The sequence below is a fragment of the Molossus molossus genome, unplaced genomic scaffold (assembly GCF_014108415.1).
Source record: "Molossus molossus isolate mMolMol1 unplaced genomic scaffold, mMolMol1.p scaffold_m16_p_9, whole genome shotgun sequence".
Lineage (NCBI taxonomy): Eukaryota > Metazoa > Chordata > Mammalia > Chiroptera > Molossidae > Molossus > Molossus molossus.
The window spans coordinates 64447092-64463842 of record NW_023425403.1 but is presented as its reverse complement, the minus strand read 5'-3'; the positions used below and the strand labels follow the sequence as shown (position 1 = coordinate 64463842).

General features: G+C 40.8%; 1 protein-coding gene across 9 annotated transcripts in view; it reads left to right on the top strand.

The window, feature by feature from the left end:
• The window catches only part of LMO7 (LIM domain 7), a 173802-nt gene that overhangs the window by 132950 nt on the left and 24101 nt on the right, over positions 1 to 16751 (top strand). For all 9 annotated transcript variants that reach the window (XM_036250203.1, XM_036250202.1, XM_036250201.1 and 6 more), the window contains 5 exons: positions 1670 to 1787; positions 3902 to 4044; positions 5377 to 5809; positions 7443 to 7751; positions 15810 to 15924. In XM_036250203.1, the coding sequence (XP_036106096.1) occupies positions 1670 to 1787; positions 3902 to 4044; positions 5377 to 5809; positions 7443 to 7751; positions 15810 to 15924 (1118 nt within the window). The remainder of the gene's footprint in view (positions 1 to 1669; positions 1788 to 3901; positions 4045 to 5376; positions 5810 to 7442; positions 7752 to 15809; positions 15925 to 16751) is intronic.

The window sequence follows — 16751 nt, the reverse complement described above, 5'->3', positions numbered from 1 at the left end:
TCTCTGACATTGATATTTCTCTCTCTCTTGCCCTTCCTCTCTGTCTAAAAATAAAGCGGTAAAAAGATATTTAAAAACAACATATATACTGGGGAAGGGCTTTTGGGGAAGGGCTTTTGAGTGGAGGGAACAGTTGAGGAAAGACCTTCACTGGATTCAGAGTCTGGGTGATAACTTAAGCAGCTTTTCTAAAAGTCTAGTTAAGAGTTACTGTGCTCTGATCTAGGGTGTTGGCAATAGAAATGGAAAGAAAAAGACACTGAGTAAGAGGACTTGATAACTACCTGAAAGTAGGGAGAGGCAAAGGTAAAAAATGGTTCTTCGGTTTCAGATTTGGATGATTGGAGGGCAGGTAACACCATGAACAGAATAGGAGGAAAAGCAGATTCGGGGACAGAACAGAGTTTGGCTTCCCTACAGTGCCCATGTGTTTAGTGAGTTACTGTTTATAGAATCCCTTTTGATATTATTTCAGTTGGTCATTTTTACAATTTAGGTGGTTAGGGGATATCCATGCAGAGATGTTTATCTAATGAGCAATTAGAATGGAGTCTGAGGAAAGGGTCCTAGCCTGTGGATTGGGAAGTCATTTGCATAGAGGTTATAATTGAATTCCTGAGCTGGCTAAGGGCAAGCATGTAAGGAAAGAAATGCGGTGACGGCGAAGTCCAGGGGCAAACACAGTGTAGGGGCCCAAGGAGGAGGTGTAGCAATACTTAAACAAACAGAGGTGGGGTCGCTGACAGTGAAATACAATCAGAGTGCCTTATGAAGATTTGTAGGAAAGGGCATTTTGGGCACCCCACCTTCAAAAGCTCTGTCTCTCTCTCTTTGCGAAATCCTACCCGCTCTTTAAAACTCAGATCTGACGCCTCTCTTTTTTCCTGTTTCACCTTCTCCATGGCCGTTTACTTCATCCCTTTCTGGGTGCATGTACACAGCACACCTGTGCCTCCTGTCTAGCACCCCGTTCTCTTCATTGGTTCCTCTCTAGATTGAGCTCTGAGAGACCTAACCCTCAGAGCATCCTCATGGCAGGGATCACCCATGGAAGACATGGAAACCGACTCAATAAAACAGAGAACTGTGCAGGTTATATCATAACTTGATATTAGGAGCTACCCCTGGTGCTTTGAGAACAAGTCCAGGGCAATGGCGGGCAGATCCTACAGAATCTCTGAGAAAAAGCAGCACATGCATTCATGGTATTGAACTTGAGGAGAAAATATCAGGTAGTCGTTAAATTATTTAATAAGTGCTCAGAAAAGGCAGCCAAACCTTAAAAGATGATCTTGGGGAGAGAAGGAAAAATAAAGACAAATGATTCTAGTGACAAATAATAATTTTTTTTTTCTGAAATAATTCTGTTACGCATAGGCCACTCTACATAATGAACTTTGGATTATTTTTTTCCCCCCAGACCTGTGCAGGTTTCATTTAGCCATTTTGTGAAAGAATTCACACTTGGGTTGCATGCGAGGCTCTGGTTTCTGAGTTTTGGAAAAACACCATTTATCTCTGTAGTGCTATTTCTGTGGTATTATCGCTACAGCGTCTAGGTGCTACGGCAGAAATTTAGATGGAATTTCCAAGTATAAGCCCAACCTTTCAGTTTTAACCCGAAGTCCGGTCATGTGAACCTTGGTTACCATGGGTATTGTTGTTCTAGGAGCAAGTCCATGAGCGATGTCAGCGCAGAGGACGTGCAGCACTTGCGTCAGCTGCGTTACGAGGAGATGCAGAAAATGAAATCGCAATTGAAAGAGCAAGATCAGAAATGGCAGGATGTGAGTATCCTTTGTACTGGGAGATGGGGAGACAGGGGCAGTGTGTTTGTTGGCGGCGTCTCTGCTTCCCTTCAAAGAAAGTCAGTCTACTCAAGAGATGATTTTCCTTGCTATTAAAGAATTCAGGTTTGTAGAAAATCTGATCAACTTCCTTGAGAGAGGTTTTTAAACGTTTTGGGTCTATTATGGTCATCTATTTTAAAGGCCACTTTGCAAAAACACAATAGGATGATTCTCTTGTAATATTCTGAGTTCTCAAAATATGAGAAGCTGCTGCGTTGCAGTGGTGCTCACTCTCTGACTTGCTTTGGACGTTGAAGTTGGGGTTCCTGATGCTCATGAAAGGAAGGGACTTTGCCCCACGTCTGGGAAGGGGGAGGAGCAGGGGCTTGGCACAGGGTCTGGGCATCCGCATGGCGAGGTGACCAGTTCTTGGAGTTAATAGAGGAGGTTTAAGAAGAACTATGAACTATAACTCAGGGCAATAGTTTGGTTGAAAAGTAATCATGCAATAGGAATTCAAATCAGCTGTTGTCCGGGTGTCTGTAGGGATACAGATGTAGTCTGTAGTTCTGTCCTCGCAGAAAAAAGCCTGACCTATTTTGAAAGGGATAATTGTTATAAACCAGAGCAGTGTAAAGAAATACAACAGATAAACTATTCAGAGCAAACCCAAAGAAGTGTGAGGACGTCTTTGTGGTAACAGAGTTGAGTGGTAGCATGAACGAAAGGGCCAGGGAGAGTAAATCTTAATTTTCAAAGGAACGGAAGCCTCAGTAATGAAGGAGAAACCCCTGCTGTGGCTGCACCTCAAAATTCCAGGGCCTCCTGTAGTTGGGAACTCAAACGAATTGTCAGGAAACAGTAATTCAATGTCACTTTGCCAAAATACACGCTAACTGTTTGGGTGTGAAACTAAGTCTTGAGGAGTTACTCATTAGGTTAGGTCAAATAAAAATACATACTTGTTATCCTATAGGACAAAATGCACACTGCTTTTGTTCTTCCTGTGAATAAAAGTTCATATTGGTTTCAGGCTGTTTTTAAGGCAGGTGTGGCTTGGTCTCCTCCCAAAAGGCATAAACCAAACTTAACTTTGCATGTCGGGCGGTGAGGTTCCTTTTAGCCTGAGAACTCGAACAGGCTTCTACGTGGGCTGGAACGACACTAGAGGCTCCGAGTACGAATATCTCTGTTTGGGAGACAAAGGAAAGTGTGTGCCTTCAAAATGCCTTAAACCCCTGGGTGTTAGAACCAGCTTAGAGGGCTGGGGCTAATTTAAAGCCGAATCAGGTTGCTTGTCCTGGGGTTTCCCAGCTAGGTGAGACTTACCTTCCTAGGACTATGGGAAACAGGTGTCCCCTTGTTCCTGGGTGATCTTCCTTATTGCCCTGTCCTCCTGTGACGTTTCCCCGCTTTGAAGTCATGTACTGAACCTGGCTTCCCCAGTGAAGCCTTTCTAGACGTCTGCCTGAGGTGGAATTGAACACCGTCTCCTTTGGAGCCCTACTCTCTCAGCAATCCCATTACGCTCATTGTTGAACTTTTATTTACATGTCACCTGTCCCCTTCTAGATCCAGAGTTCCTGGGGTGGGGGGTGGGGGGGAGACGCTGAGGTATCTGTGTGTTTACAGACCCCTTGCCTCAAAGCAGGGACTGAGCTCAGGGCCTGTTAGGTGGGAGATCTAGTGTGTAGCCACGTTTAACCATTTTTACAATCATGTTTCTTTTCCAGTTTTACTAGTGAACAAATGTCATTTCGTGTAACAGCCAGATTATTGGAGTGAAATGAAAATGAACTTGAAACAGCTCCTGCTCTTTCTGACCTGACACCTCATTACAAGCAGTTAGCATTCTTTGTGAAATGGGCAACGAGGCAGGAAAACAAAAATGGGGTCTATCTTATTAGGTCAGGTTTTTTAGGCAGACACATGAGATAAAGGCTTGGTACAGAAACGCTGGCTATAAAAAGCAAAATTAGGGCACCTTGGCATCGAGCGGGAGTGAGCAGTTTCAGCTATGTAATGGGATACTCTGGCACGCTCTCTCTGCTAGAAAGGGTGTGGAGAAATTCAGGTATGCCTGTGCTGATGTGATTTTTTTCTTCTGTCAGGACCTTGCAAAATGGAAAGACCGTCGAAAAAGCTACACTTCAGATTTGCAGAAGAAAAAAGAAGAGAGGGAAGAAATTGAAAAGCAGGCCCTCGAGAAATCTGACAGAAGCTCCAAGACATTTGAGGAAATGCTGCAGGACAGGTAATAGGCTGAACGAATCTTCTGGCTGGAGAGACCCGTGTTAGAAACAGGAATGTTGTGTATGTGTAGAGGGATTGAACTGGAACCCAATATGCAAGAAAACTTGCAGCATTTTGCTTTGCAGTGAGAAAGCAAAGCATTGCTGTGCTACATAATGACTTGGATTAACTAAAGAAGTGAGTGCTAAATAGATATGCATTATTTCTTCATTGTACACTGAACATTCATGTGCAGAATTGGGTGGTGTTGGCTATGTTTGGTGCAAAAAGTGAACTTTGCTTTTCCTCCTTTTAAAATGAATTTAGGAATGGAATGGTCACATAAAAACCAGCTCCCACTCTTAACTAAACTGTGTAAAATATAATGAAGGCCTTTTTCTTCATGTTTTAGTGGTTCAGCTACATTTATATTTTCAAGGAAGGTTATATAAAAATAAATTGTGAGGGTTTATTTTTTGCTTTGCAACATAACAGGATAAAGCTCAAATGTAAACTTCCCTGTAGAGCAGTTACTATGTGGAAGCTTGGGATGTGTACAGGCCAGGGAGATGGCAAATATGCCTTAAGGATAAAGTCAAAAAGGAAATGTGCTGTCAGGTGAAATGAAACAAAGCTCCTTTGTGCCCTGGAAGCCAATGGTAAACACAGGCTCACTCACTCACATGCCACACAGTCAGCTTGAGAGGGCCTCCATACTAAATGCTAGACATGAAGCTGTTTCATCATTTTCTCCATGAGTATGAATGGTGACTTTTAATCTGTAATAACAGCTGTCTATGTAAATTCTACGATCGTGTATGAAACTATAGAATAACTTGATCTTAACGGAAGTCTGTGTCTTTTGTAGTCTTTTTTTTTTTTTTTTTTACTAAATTATTATAAATCATACACAGGAAATGCAATGCTGCTGACAAGGAATCTACATTTTGGGAGGGTTGGGAGGGTTCAAATTGGCGGTCAGACAGTGATATGTATAGTGTGTCAATTTTGGAAGAGTTACAAACTTGTGGATACATTTGGTGAATAATTTCTTATTAAAGTTTTATTTATTTTCCTACTAAATTATCTTTACAACAACAAAAAAAGTCCTTGAGAAGTATTTGAGAGCCTCTCTCAAAAGAAAGTCAAGCTCTTATAATATTTCTTAGTGTGGCATAAAAAATTTACACATATTTATCGTCATGTTCTGTTAATATTGTATTGCTTGTTGTGTGAAGCTGGTAGTCTTTTTATTCTCAGTTCATTTTGTAGGTTAATTATCAAAATAAGATCAGTCTCTTCACCTTTGTATGCCAAACGCATAACTTTGCCGCTATGGTCCGTTTCTGCTAAGGGAATCCCGAAATCAGGCGTCTGCAGTGACCTCGAGGAGGAGAATGTATTCTTATGAGGATGAACTGAATGAAGACAAGCTTCCCCCGACACTGACTATGTCAGAAGCAAGTCACCAGAGTGAGAGAGTAGAAGAGAAGGGAAAGACTTACCCTGCAGAAATTCCTAAGCAAGATTCTACAACGTTTGTGAAAAGAGAGGACACTCTAACAGCTGAAACGCAGCTTCCTTCCCGAAGCCTCGCGGAAGAACAACGCCCAGCCTCTCTGGCTTCTCAGCCTTCACTGACTACACAAATGGAGTCGACTCGAGTTTCAGCTTCTCTCCCCAGAAGTTACCAGAAATCTGATACAGCTAGGTTAACATCTGTGGTCACACCGAGACCTTTTGGCTCTCAGTCAAGGGGAATCTCATCACTCCCAAGATCCTACACGGTAAGAAAGCGTGCTCAGTTCATAGACGCTGTTCTCAAGAGCAAACTGTTGGTGTACTGGTGCAGAAGTTTGAGTTGTGTATATTTGATGTATATAATATGTATAACACAATTTTTACTTTAGCCAATATAGAGTCAACAGACATTTAATGCTTAAAATATAGCAATGATGCAGAATTGATTAAGCTTTAAACTCAATGGAAGTAGAGCTGATACATTTTGAAGAATGAATAAACTATATTCTAAGGCAGAGCATTTATATTTTAGCATCAGATTTTCTCAGATATAGCTTTTGTAAAGTATTAGGTTGCACTGTAAAGTTGTCGGTAGTCAGTTTTTTGACTTACAAAACACCAATGTCATATGGATTAAGCTAAATATTTTCAGGTTGTTATGTACAAATTTTTATTTTTCCCCATTTTCTACTTCATTAGAACTTGATATGTTTGAGTGTAGTTAGTAAAATGTATCTTATGTTCAAAAATTACATGTATATTTCAATTCATATTGGAATTTAAAAAATATAGAATATGGAATCATTTGCCCTAAACATGAAGCAGAATCACCAACCTGAAAATGGGTGTATTAATTTTAATTAAAAGGAAGCAATGCAGTTCTTAAGGTCAAAGTTCAAGTTCCTTTTCTTCTGCCAATGTGGAATCCTAAAAATGAAGAGAGAATATGATAATAAAAAAAAAGAATTGAAATGAAGGAAGCTTGTCTAAGCTAGCCTGGAAATTCCTGACCATTATCTTAAGTACAATAATGTATAGACTTGAAAAAATGTTAGTAAAATGTATTATAGATATAGGGGCACTATCCCTAAAATTTAAAATGGTCCTAAGAATTGGTAAGAAAAAGATAAATAGTAGAGAAATAGGTATAGAAATGAACAGCCAGTTCAGGGGAGAGGGAATTCAAATGGTTGCTAACAGGTACATGTTCAACCTCATTAGAACAAGGAGGTGTACAACTTTTTACCCATCAGATTCAGAATGTCTGGCGTTGGCAAGGATGCAGAGAACCAGACATTCTTGTACATTACTTTGGGAATGCATTGCCATAATTTAAAAAAAAGATATTATATATAATTTATATTTATAAATATGAATATCCTTGGGTCCAGCAAATCTACTTTTGGAAATTGGTGCTATAAAAATAAACATTCTGATTATAAAGATATGTGGGTATTTGTTACAGTATTTTTGGAACTTACAGAAAACTTTAAACGTTGAATGTGTATCACGTGAATGAATTGTAGATATCCATACCATTGAGTATTCAACCATTAAAAAGAGTAGAGTTTTGCCCTGGCCGGTTTGGCTCAGCTGTTGGAGTGTCAGCCTGAGGACCAGAGAGTCCGGGGTTCGGTTCCCACTAGGGGCATGTACCAAAAAAAAAAAAAAGAGTAGAGTTTTATCTGTTGACCCGAACTAATGAAAATGAACAACGCAAGTTTCTTTCTCCTCCTACATATGTGCATATCTGGTATGAAAGAATGTGCTCCAAACTTTTAGTAAGCTTTACTTTCCTGGGGCAAGTATATGCTATTTTGATAGCCTTAAAATATTGGTGTATATATTCTAAAACAGAAATCTAACAATACCAAGTTTAAAATGATGTTTCCTCTTTAGATGGATGACGCTTGGAAGTACAATGGACACATCGAAGGCTTTAAGAGAAGTCAGTACAGTTCGGTCAGCACCTCTGTGCAAAAACCTGACCCAAGCCAGCTCCCTCCCAGCACCTTCGGCGAAAGAGAAGCAGCAACATCAGAAGAGGGTGTGATGAGGTTGCGCTCTCCTACACCCCCCATCTCATCTCTTTCCCAGGACCAGGCTGCCATGTCTCACACTACATTGTCTGTAGTATCTGGCTCCAATGTAATGTCTGAGCTTGGAGAAGGGAGAAGCTCACCACAGACAGAGGTCTCAAGGTCAAAGGTGAGTTTGGGAAGGTGTTTTGTCACCCATGCTCAGAAACATTTACATATTGAAACTGGAACCCGTGTTTCTAACCCATGTTTCTATGCGTTATTGTCAGTTCCACGGGCTGATAATATGGAACATGAAATTGCATTTTTTTTCTGAATAGATCTTGGAGGAAGTAGGTCTCTTTCAACTCTGAGTTCATGGATCCAGATGACCATGTGAAATGGGTGTGTTGAGACCACTGGCCAGTCTCCTTGGGGTTTAGCGGGTGTTCTTTCTACTGCCCATTCCCGCAGCTGCTGCTTGCACACCGTCAGTGCACAGCCGTCCTGCATGGCAGGCGGCCGGGGAAGCTTCAGATGCCGGTCTAATGGATGAATGGGTAATCAGGACCCCTCTTCAGGGAAATTAACTGGCCGCAAGGAGAAATTGGTACACAGGCGCGGTGCAGGCCTCTAGGGACATGCCATTTCTTTCCCTATCAGATTAACTTTCTAGTGACTTCCGGTACTAATTTGTACTTTAGAAAGTCTAGAATTTTGTAGCACTCCTTGTCTCTTATGGGAATATTGAGGGTTAGTCACAGTACGACCGTTGGGTTCCTTAACATTTGGACCCCAAACAAAATATACCATCAGATGAAGAATGGAGGTATTTGTAGTTTTTTCCTACTTAAAATCCCCAAAGATGAATGAACAGAATTTTTAGGTAATGAATGTTCTTTTAATGTTCTATATGTAGGCTAAAAAGCTGTGGATTGTCTAGGTCAAGTTTTTCTCTTTTAGAAAAAACTCTTCCTGGACAATTTGATGTATGAATCCCTAAGCATGGAGGAACTTTTGTGGTTCTTCAGCTTAGCGTCGATTTCCCTGGTTTCTTCCTGTTTGTTTTCCAAGGTACAATATGAAGTCTAGAACTTGGCCTGAGTTAGAGTCATGCAGTAACGTTATGTGAAATGATTTGAAATAGCATATTTATTTAGTATTATTAGGTTTTTATTAGTACTGCGAAGCTTTACGACTTGAAGCATTTTCCGATTATAAAGTACTATTTACTTGAGAAAATTTGAAAGTTCAGGAGAGCATACGTAAAACTCACTGGTAATCCCATCAGTTGTGGGTAATCTTTGCTAGCATTTAGGTATACTTTTTCCCACACATATTTACAAACATTATGTCTAAACACTTTTTTTGGAGCTTGTTAAAATCAATAGTTGTAAATTTCTTTTTAAACTTCATTTTTATTTATTTTTTAAAATTTTTTGTTTTTCCATTACAGTTTACATTTAATAATAGTTTGTATTAGTTTCAGGTGTTTAACTTTATTTAAAGAGTGGGAAATATGTAATTAGCATGATACGTTTCCGTGGATGAGAACAATAGCCAAGGTTATACTTGGGGGGAACATAAGGTACGAGATGAATAATAGAAACAGCAGCAAGGTGCCTTTTGTTTTACGGACTTGCTTATAAGCCTCCACCTTTCAAACAGCAAATCCAACCAACACCCTGGTTAATGTATTGGCGCTGGGTGCAGGTCACCCTGTCAGGGTGACAGCTGACTAGCTGTATTCACCAATTAGGACAAAGAGGCTAAGTGTGGTGTGTGGGTGTGTGCCAGGTCATTGTAGGTCAGAGGAACCTGAATTAACATGGCATGGTGTCTGGTTTCATCTGTAATAGATTTATGCTTCTTAGTCACCAAATGTGAAATGATCTTCTACCAAGTAAATTAGGCTTCATGTAACAAGGGGAGCCATTGGAATTCTTGAACACAGGTATGTGTCATGTGGCCACGGGCCCATCGCCGAGATGCTCGGCGTGTCACTTCTGCGTTCTGAGGGAGGTAGCTTCTGTAGCATCTCCCTGCTCACTGAGTTGGGCAAAGCACTGTGAAGACACAAAAGCGTCCATCACTAACAGGTCAAGAACCTATGCAACACTCCTCCAAACCCTCGGCCACGCTGTCATTCTAGGAGTTCAGAGAATGGATAACTAAAAAGTAGGGTGTGGCTGAACTAGATGTCTTGGTAGTTCTATTATTGTTCTTCAGTCTTCAGTCTCGTTCTTTACTTGCACTTTTGCTAGGAATGTCCTTTTATTTCTCCCTCCAGAATCTTCCTTGACGTTATACTTTCCTCTCCCTGCTTCAGTGGGAACGCAGGGGCCTTCCCCGTCAGTGCACATGCTTTGTAAATAGGCACATTGTTAGTGCATTCTCCAGAGGCTGTACCAGAGGACTGGGTGCCAGGGTGGACTCAGTAGCCTCCAAAGCCTCCAGTGCTCCGCGGGGTGAAGCTGAGCACACTCGGGAGCACTGAGGCCCCTCCTCACTGGTCCCAAACTCTTTGTACTGCTGCTGACAGCTGTTTATTGAGTGATCGCCATGTGCCAACCCCAGGGGTCTCAGGGCATTGCTTTATTCAGTCGTCAGTGACCCTTGTAGCACTGTTTTGTGGCTGTGGAAATTGAGGCACGGAGTGGTCATGTTACTTGTCCAAGGCTGTACAAGGTACTGAGTGGTGGAGTCAGGATTTGAACCCAGGCAGTCTGGCTCAAGCTGCCTACATCACATTGTGTTTTGGGAAAGAGAGAGAAAGTGGGCGATCTTGCCACATGAGACTGTTTGCTTTTCAACACATCAGATATTTGTTTTTATTGTCACCCCATTTGAAAATGTTCATCTCCTCCATCTCTGTCTTTTGAAGAAGTCCTTCTGTTCTTTCAAAGCCTAGCAGGGTTTGCGAATCAAAACATCTCCTTCCCCTGGTTGAAATTTAATTTTTCACCCTTGAAAGCTTCACCTGCTGAATTCTTCCTTGTTCCATATGTTGCCTGTATTTCCTTCACTGGTATTCTTTGTACCCTCCACAGCCTTTACACATAATTGGCACTTAAATATTTACTGACTTGATTTGCAGTGAAGGCCTTGATTACTACACTGAAGTATAAACTTGATCCAGCAGGTAATTTAGGTCCTTATAGGATCTTTGATGTGGGAATTGTAAGATTAATGGGTGATTTAGGGCTGTAAGCACTGTGATGTTACATAGAACTATTTTAAGGTAATGAAGTCTCGGGGCAGGGACCGGTTAGGAGCCTGTCACAGAATTGTGGTAATAAGGTGGTTTATGCCGTAAAAAAGGAAAGGCATCATGAAAGGAATAAATTCATGTGACTTCATTTCCTGCCTTTCTTCCCCATCTCCATTTCTCTAGTCCCTTCTCTCCCCTATTTCTCCTTTGGTGTTGCTGCTCTGCCTGCTTCCCTTGCCAATCTAGGCTCCTGAGACAATTCCGGGTTGACCCTGAGCAAGGGGGACAGTCCCTCTTCTAACTGGCCACAGATGTGGCTTTCATGATTTCCCCGCAAATTGGTGTTACCTACAGGTTTTCCTTTCATTTTGTCCAGTCAGAGCCAGCCATTCTCAAATCCCATCCAAACCCACATTTTGGAATCTCTGCCCTAGATTTTTTTAAAGCAGCACCCAGCTGTAGGGTCAGAAATATGGAAGGAGGCCTTTTACGTATCCATTTCCTGATCCCCGGGCCTATGATAAATGCCCTTTTTAATAATGCTTCCTACCCTGCATTTTCTTTGCTTGTCACCTTCACTACACCTGACTTTCTGTGAAAGTAGGAGACAAGCCTGTCTTGCTTACTTGTTAGCACAGTTCCCGGATCTGTGTTTGTTGAATGCTGACTGAGTTCTCTCGGCTTGAGTGCCCTGTATGTGAGCATTAAATAGGATTTTCTTCAGTTGATCTGGAAACTGCTTAACCAGCATATACATAATGGATAACATTGTTTCCATGGGAAAAAGAAGGTAATTACTAGGCATCAACCACCTGCCTTGGCACCTTTTAAATGTTTCATTTATTCCTCTCAATAACCTTTCAAAGTAGGTGGTATTATCCCCATTACTACCAGAGAGATTCTTGAGATGTGAAAGTTGTGTAAGTGCTCCAGGCTGGTTAAAGGATTGGGCCACAGTGGTAATTTCTCTGACCTGAATTATTTTTTTTTGAAGTATGATATGCTCAAATTTGAGAACTGCCTTAAGGAAAAACACCAAGTGTTGACTTATTTTAACTTTGCCGTGTCTTTAGAATTTTTGGAGCCAATAGGGAGCCAACAGAGACTGAAACACCTTCTGGTTCATAAAGATAAAATAACTGTTGAGATTGTTTTGAGGAAGGTATATATTACTGAACCTTATCAGAAGTAAATTACTTCTGAAAGATAGAGTTTGAAATCTACCAAGTAGGCAGGAAGGAGCTTCTGGCAATTTTAAAACAGGCTGTGATATAATAATTGTCATGTTCTGTTACTAACGTTCTTGCAGCCATGAGGAAGGGGAAAAGAAGGTTGGAGGTCCAAGAACCCACTGACAGGTGACCGCAGTAGTGCAGAGGGGACACCAGGGCCAAACAAAGATGATAACCTGAAGGAAGATGAAAATATGGGTGGTTCCAGATGGATTTATGGATTGTGGACTTGAGAACCCTTTATTGAATGCATGTGTGTGGTGGAGAGTGGGGGTGGGGCCCACTGCATGGAACTGGGGTGGGGAGCAGTTAGGAGAAGAAAAGAGGAAGAGCCCCAGAAAGACCCTGATGCTTCTAATTTAGGCACCTGGGTGGAGAGCGATATAATTAGTCAGGATATGAAAACAAGAGGTAGAAGAGCAGGGGGAGGAAGAGGGTGAATTTAGTTTTGGACGTGTTGGGCTTAGTTCAACTTAGTAATTGAAGATATAGCGGCAAAGGAGGTTATTCGGGAAAGCACGTAGTCAGAAAGATGGGAGACCAATGAGGGGACAACAACACAATGAACATGGAAAGAGGGGAACATATGAATGAAACTGAGAAGTGTCAAGAGTTGGAGGAAAATGACAAGAGAAAGTGAGACTTTCCCGAAAGCAAGAGCAGTTGGTAGGTATGGTGGGGTGAGGACTGCGAATGGATTTGGTAGGTAAGAGAGATGCTTGGAATGGGTCGGGTCAAGTGGCAGAGCTGAAACGCCTTGTGTTTTGGAATGAAGAAGTGGAGAAAAGAGGTATGGATGCCTCTTTGATGGGGAAGTAGAGAGAGGGGTAAGGATGCCTCTGGTGAAGGTGTGTCACTCCAGCGCCGTGACGTGAAGGCCCCTGTTAGCTGTGTTCCCCTGTACGAAGCCTCAGGGATAACCTAACCGAATAACCTTGAACTCCACAGAGGTGCCTGAGAGACTGCCATGCGGAGGAGGCCATGCAGGTGGGGCTCTGGGGCCCTACCCTGAAATGATAACTTGAATCCTTTATATTGCCTTGGAGGGACTTGGTGTGCATAAGGCTTTCACTTGGAAATAGGGCTTTAAGAAACAAAAACTTGAAAATCAATGTATTTGTGAGAGGGAAGGCTCTCCAGACTCAGTGACATGCCTGAGGTCGCCTGGTCATTGACAGAAATGGCCCTGTGATTGTCCATGTGGTTCTCTCTTCTTCTCCTGTGTCCAGTCCCAAGGATCCAGGCAGTAGCTGCAATGAGGCTGTCCTCTGTTAACTCTTTAGGGGAGGTGGTTATCTGCCCTTTTGTTTAATATGTTCAAGTAGAGATTTGTTTCCAAGGTAGGAGCAGCCTTTTGTGTGATAATGCTTCCGGTCGAATGTAATTGAGAGACTCTTCCGACTGTGGCTTAAACATGTTCTCTTTTATCCTATATTTGCTAGAAAAGGATAACATTCACTTGCTGCCTCCCACAAAGTATTCTTTATGTAGTTTGAAACTATTTATTAAATCTCCATCCCGTCTTTTATTCCTCAAATTAAAAACCTCAATTAACGTCTTGAATATCTAACCTATCATTTGTCTCTCTGCCCTTATATAGCAATAGATTCTGCACTTTAATTGGGTTTAAGTTGGAATTTTGGCATCGGGGTAAGGTGGGGGTGGGGGTGGGGGTGGCATAAGAGGACCATTTATTTTCATTGAGTCATCTGTAAGTTTATGGTGGTTTTAGTTACGGAGTAGAACTAACCAATAATTTTTTCTATTCATAGCAGAGTTTTATTCTGGAGATTGGTGCTTAATGAGTGTTCTAACTAACTACCTTTGGGTTCCCATATTTAAACTGCTTTAAAAGCTTTCTGATGAAATCTTTTCTATATTATTAGCTACATTTTTTCCTTAACAAAATTCCATACCCACTGTTGAAGAGTCCGTCTTTATTTCTCTCAAGAGCCATGCCTAACATCTTTATTTCTCAAAGTGCTAAGCACTGCGTCATATATAGAATAAGATGTACAATCAGTGACTCTTGAGCAAAGGAATAAGGGAATATTGTTCCAGCACTTAACTTTTGTGTCCCTATTACATAGTAAATTCTCAAACCTTTATTTTATTCCTTCTAATTCTTAGATAATGAGAAATTTTTCTCAGAATATTGTTATTTGGATCTTAAACCTGTTTTAGAGGTGGAAAAATTTAAGCATGAGGTTTTAGGAATCGCCCAGTTGGGCCTAGGCTTCAGTTTAACTGCTAAATTAAAATGGAGAGGTTGTAGGTCTTTTTCTGGAAAATAAGGTGGCCTTAGGAATATGGAGTTTTAAACTCTTCAGTCTAAGTTCTTTATGACTATGAATCAAAGAACTAAAACACTAATCCTGGAAAACTCATTATGTTAAACTTCATATCTGCTGCTTACCCAAAACAAAACATGTCAATGATGAGTAGTTGAACTTCTCACAGGCATCGTATACTGTAAAACTTAGCACATTTATTTTGGAAGATGACTTGTGAAAGTCTGTGCAACTTAGAATTTGTTGCTGTGTAGCATAGTGATGGACGAGGACATAACATTCTGTTGTTCAAGCGGCAATTGTTCTTGGGCTTATGGACTGGTGGCGCTTCAGGGAAGTTGTGGCCTACAGCTCAGGGCGTCTCGGTAGGGCCCTCTGGGGGGATTGCTGCTTCCTCAGGCATGGCGTGGTTCTCTGTCTTGTAGCTGGTACAGCAGCTCTGTCTCCACGTGGCAGTGGGTAAGCAAAAATGCCTTGCCAACGTGTCTGAAGCTCTTTGGGGGCGGTGCCTGTCCTAGATAAGTATGCAACTGGTAGATGAATTATGTGTCTGGGAACCCCTTGAAATTATTCAGCTAAGTTCAATAACATATATATTTTAAAAAGAAATGATTTTAATATTTTTTGCATTTTCAAAAATGCCATTTTATTGAAATCTATTTGACATATAACACTGTAAATTTAAGGTGTACAAATACTAATTTGATACATTTATATGTTGAATAAATGCAGCAATAACGAGCACCTCTATTCCATTACGTAATTATCCTTTCTTTTTAGTGGTTAGAATCATTAAGTTCTAGTCTCTGACAAGTGTGATGATTATAATATAATAAATATTGTTGTCTATATTCACTTCCCTGTGCATTACATCTCTAGGGCATCTTAACTACTCTTTGCAAGTTCATACCCTTAACAATATCTGCCCTATCTCCCCAACTCCATCCCCTCGTAACCCCCATTTTACTCTGTTTTTACAAGCTTGGCTTTTTTTATGTCTCACATATATGTGATATCATACAGTACTTGCCTTTCTCTGCCTGACTTATCTCACTTAGCATCATATGCTTAGGTTCATCTGTGTTGTTGCAAATGGCAGAATGTTCTTTTTCATGGTTTAAGAATATTCCATTACACACACACACACACACACACACACACACACACCCTCTCCTCACTCAACTTCATTCCTGGGTGAAAACAAATGGTCCATCAATTAGACCTAATTATATGGTGGGCAAAAGCCTAAGCTTTATCAATGGCCTGCTGTATGAATGTGAAGAAAAACATCTGCTGATATAAATCTCCCTTATTTTAGCAGAAAAATAATAAACCTGCTAATATTTATATAAATGAAGGTTTTACCAAACCCAAGGGAAAAAGAATGAAACTTCTAGCTGATCATGAAATAGTTCAAGTGGACCTTGCCTGCCGCTTCCCTTCTTTCGTGGATAGACTTTCCTCCATGCGGGTGCCAGGGACACCCGATCCCACCGTTTCATGTTTGTTTTCAGGATCAGTTCAGTGATATGAGAATCAGCATAAACCAGACGCCTGGGAACAGTCTTGACTTTGGCTTTACAGTAAAATGGGATATTTCCGGGATCTTCATAGCATCTGTCGAAGCAGGTAATTCATAGATTTTGCTTTACTGAAATTTTTTCTCTTTTGTTATCCTGTGCTGTTCAACTTCCCCACCCCACCCCCTCCGGAATTAGTTTATTTGATATGGAAGAACACACATGTGGAAAATGTAGCAGAAATTGAGGGGATGCATCCTTTTCCCTGAGACTAAGAGTTGAGTTACAAACTACATGTTCTTTGTTCTCCTTGTCTATCTAATTTTAGTTTTGAAGAGTCTTCCTTTTGTGACTTTTACACAATTCATTTGTCAAAATCTTAGGCTTAATATTTGAAAATGCTAATAAATAAATCCCTGATCAGGTGTGTTTGTGGTAGTCTACCTGGGCTACATAGTAAAGAGATGTTTTCCCAGCATCCTAATATAGCTATAGCCTATGGAGTCCTCGGGATGTTTTGGGACTTTTACAAAAGGATTGCCCCACCCCCACACAGGGCTATACCAGTCAAGCCCCGAAGTCTTAGCAAAATATGACCACAAGGCCTAAAATTAAAAAGAAAGCTATATTTAAGAGGAGGTCTTCATTTACATATTTTAACTACATAAAATTGCATGCTAACTGGCTCTCTCTCTGAAATTTTAAGACTTTAATGAGATAACGGTAAATAGTAATTTTAAGCAGTCTTAAGTGGCCCTGTTTTCTTCTCTGTTCCAGAGTGCCTTTGGATTTAGGAGCTCAACCAAAGTGCAATTTATTTTACATCTTTAATTTAAAAATAATTTAAAATTTTCTTTGTTCTTAGGAGGTTAATAAAAAATTTAAAAAAATAGATGAACTTATCATTTATCCTTTAAATGTTAATGAAGATGATAT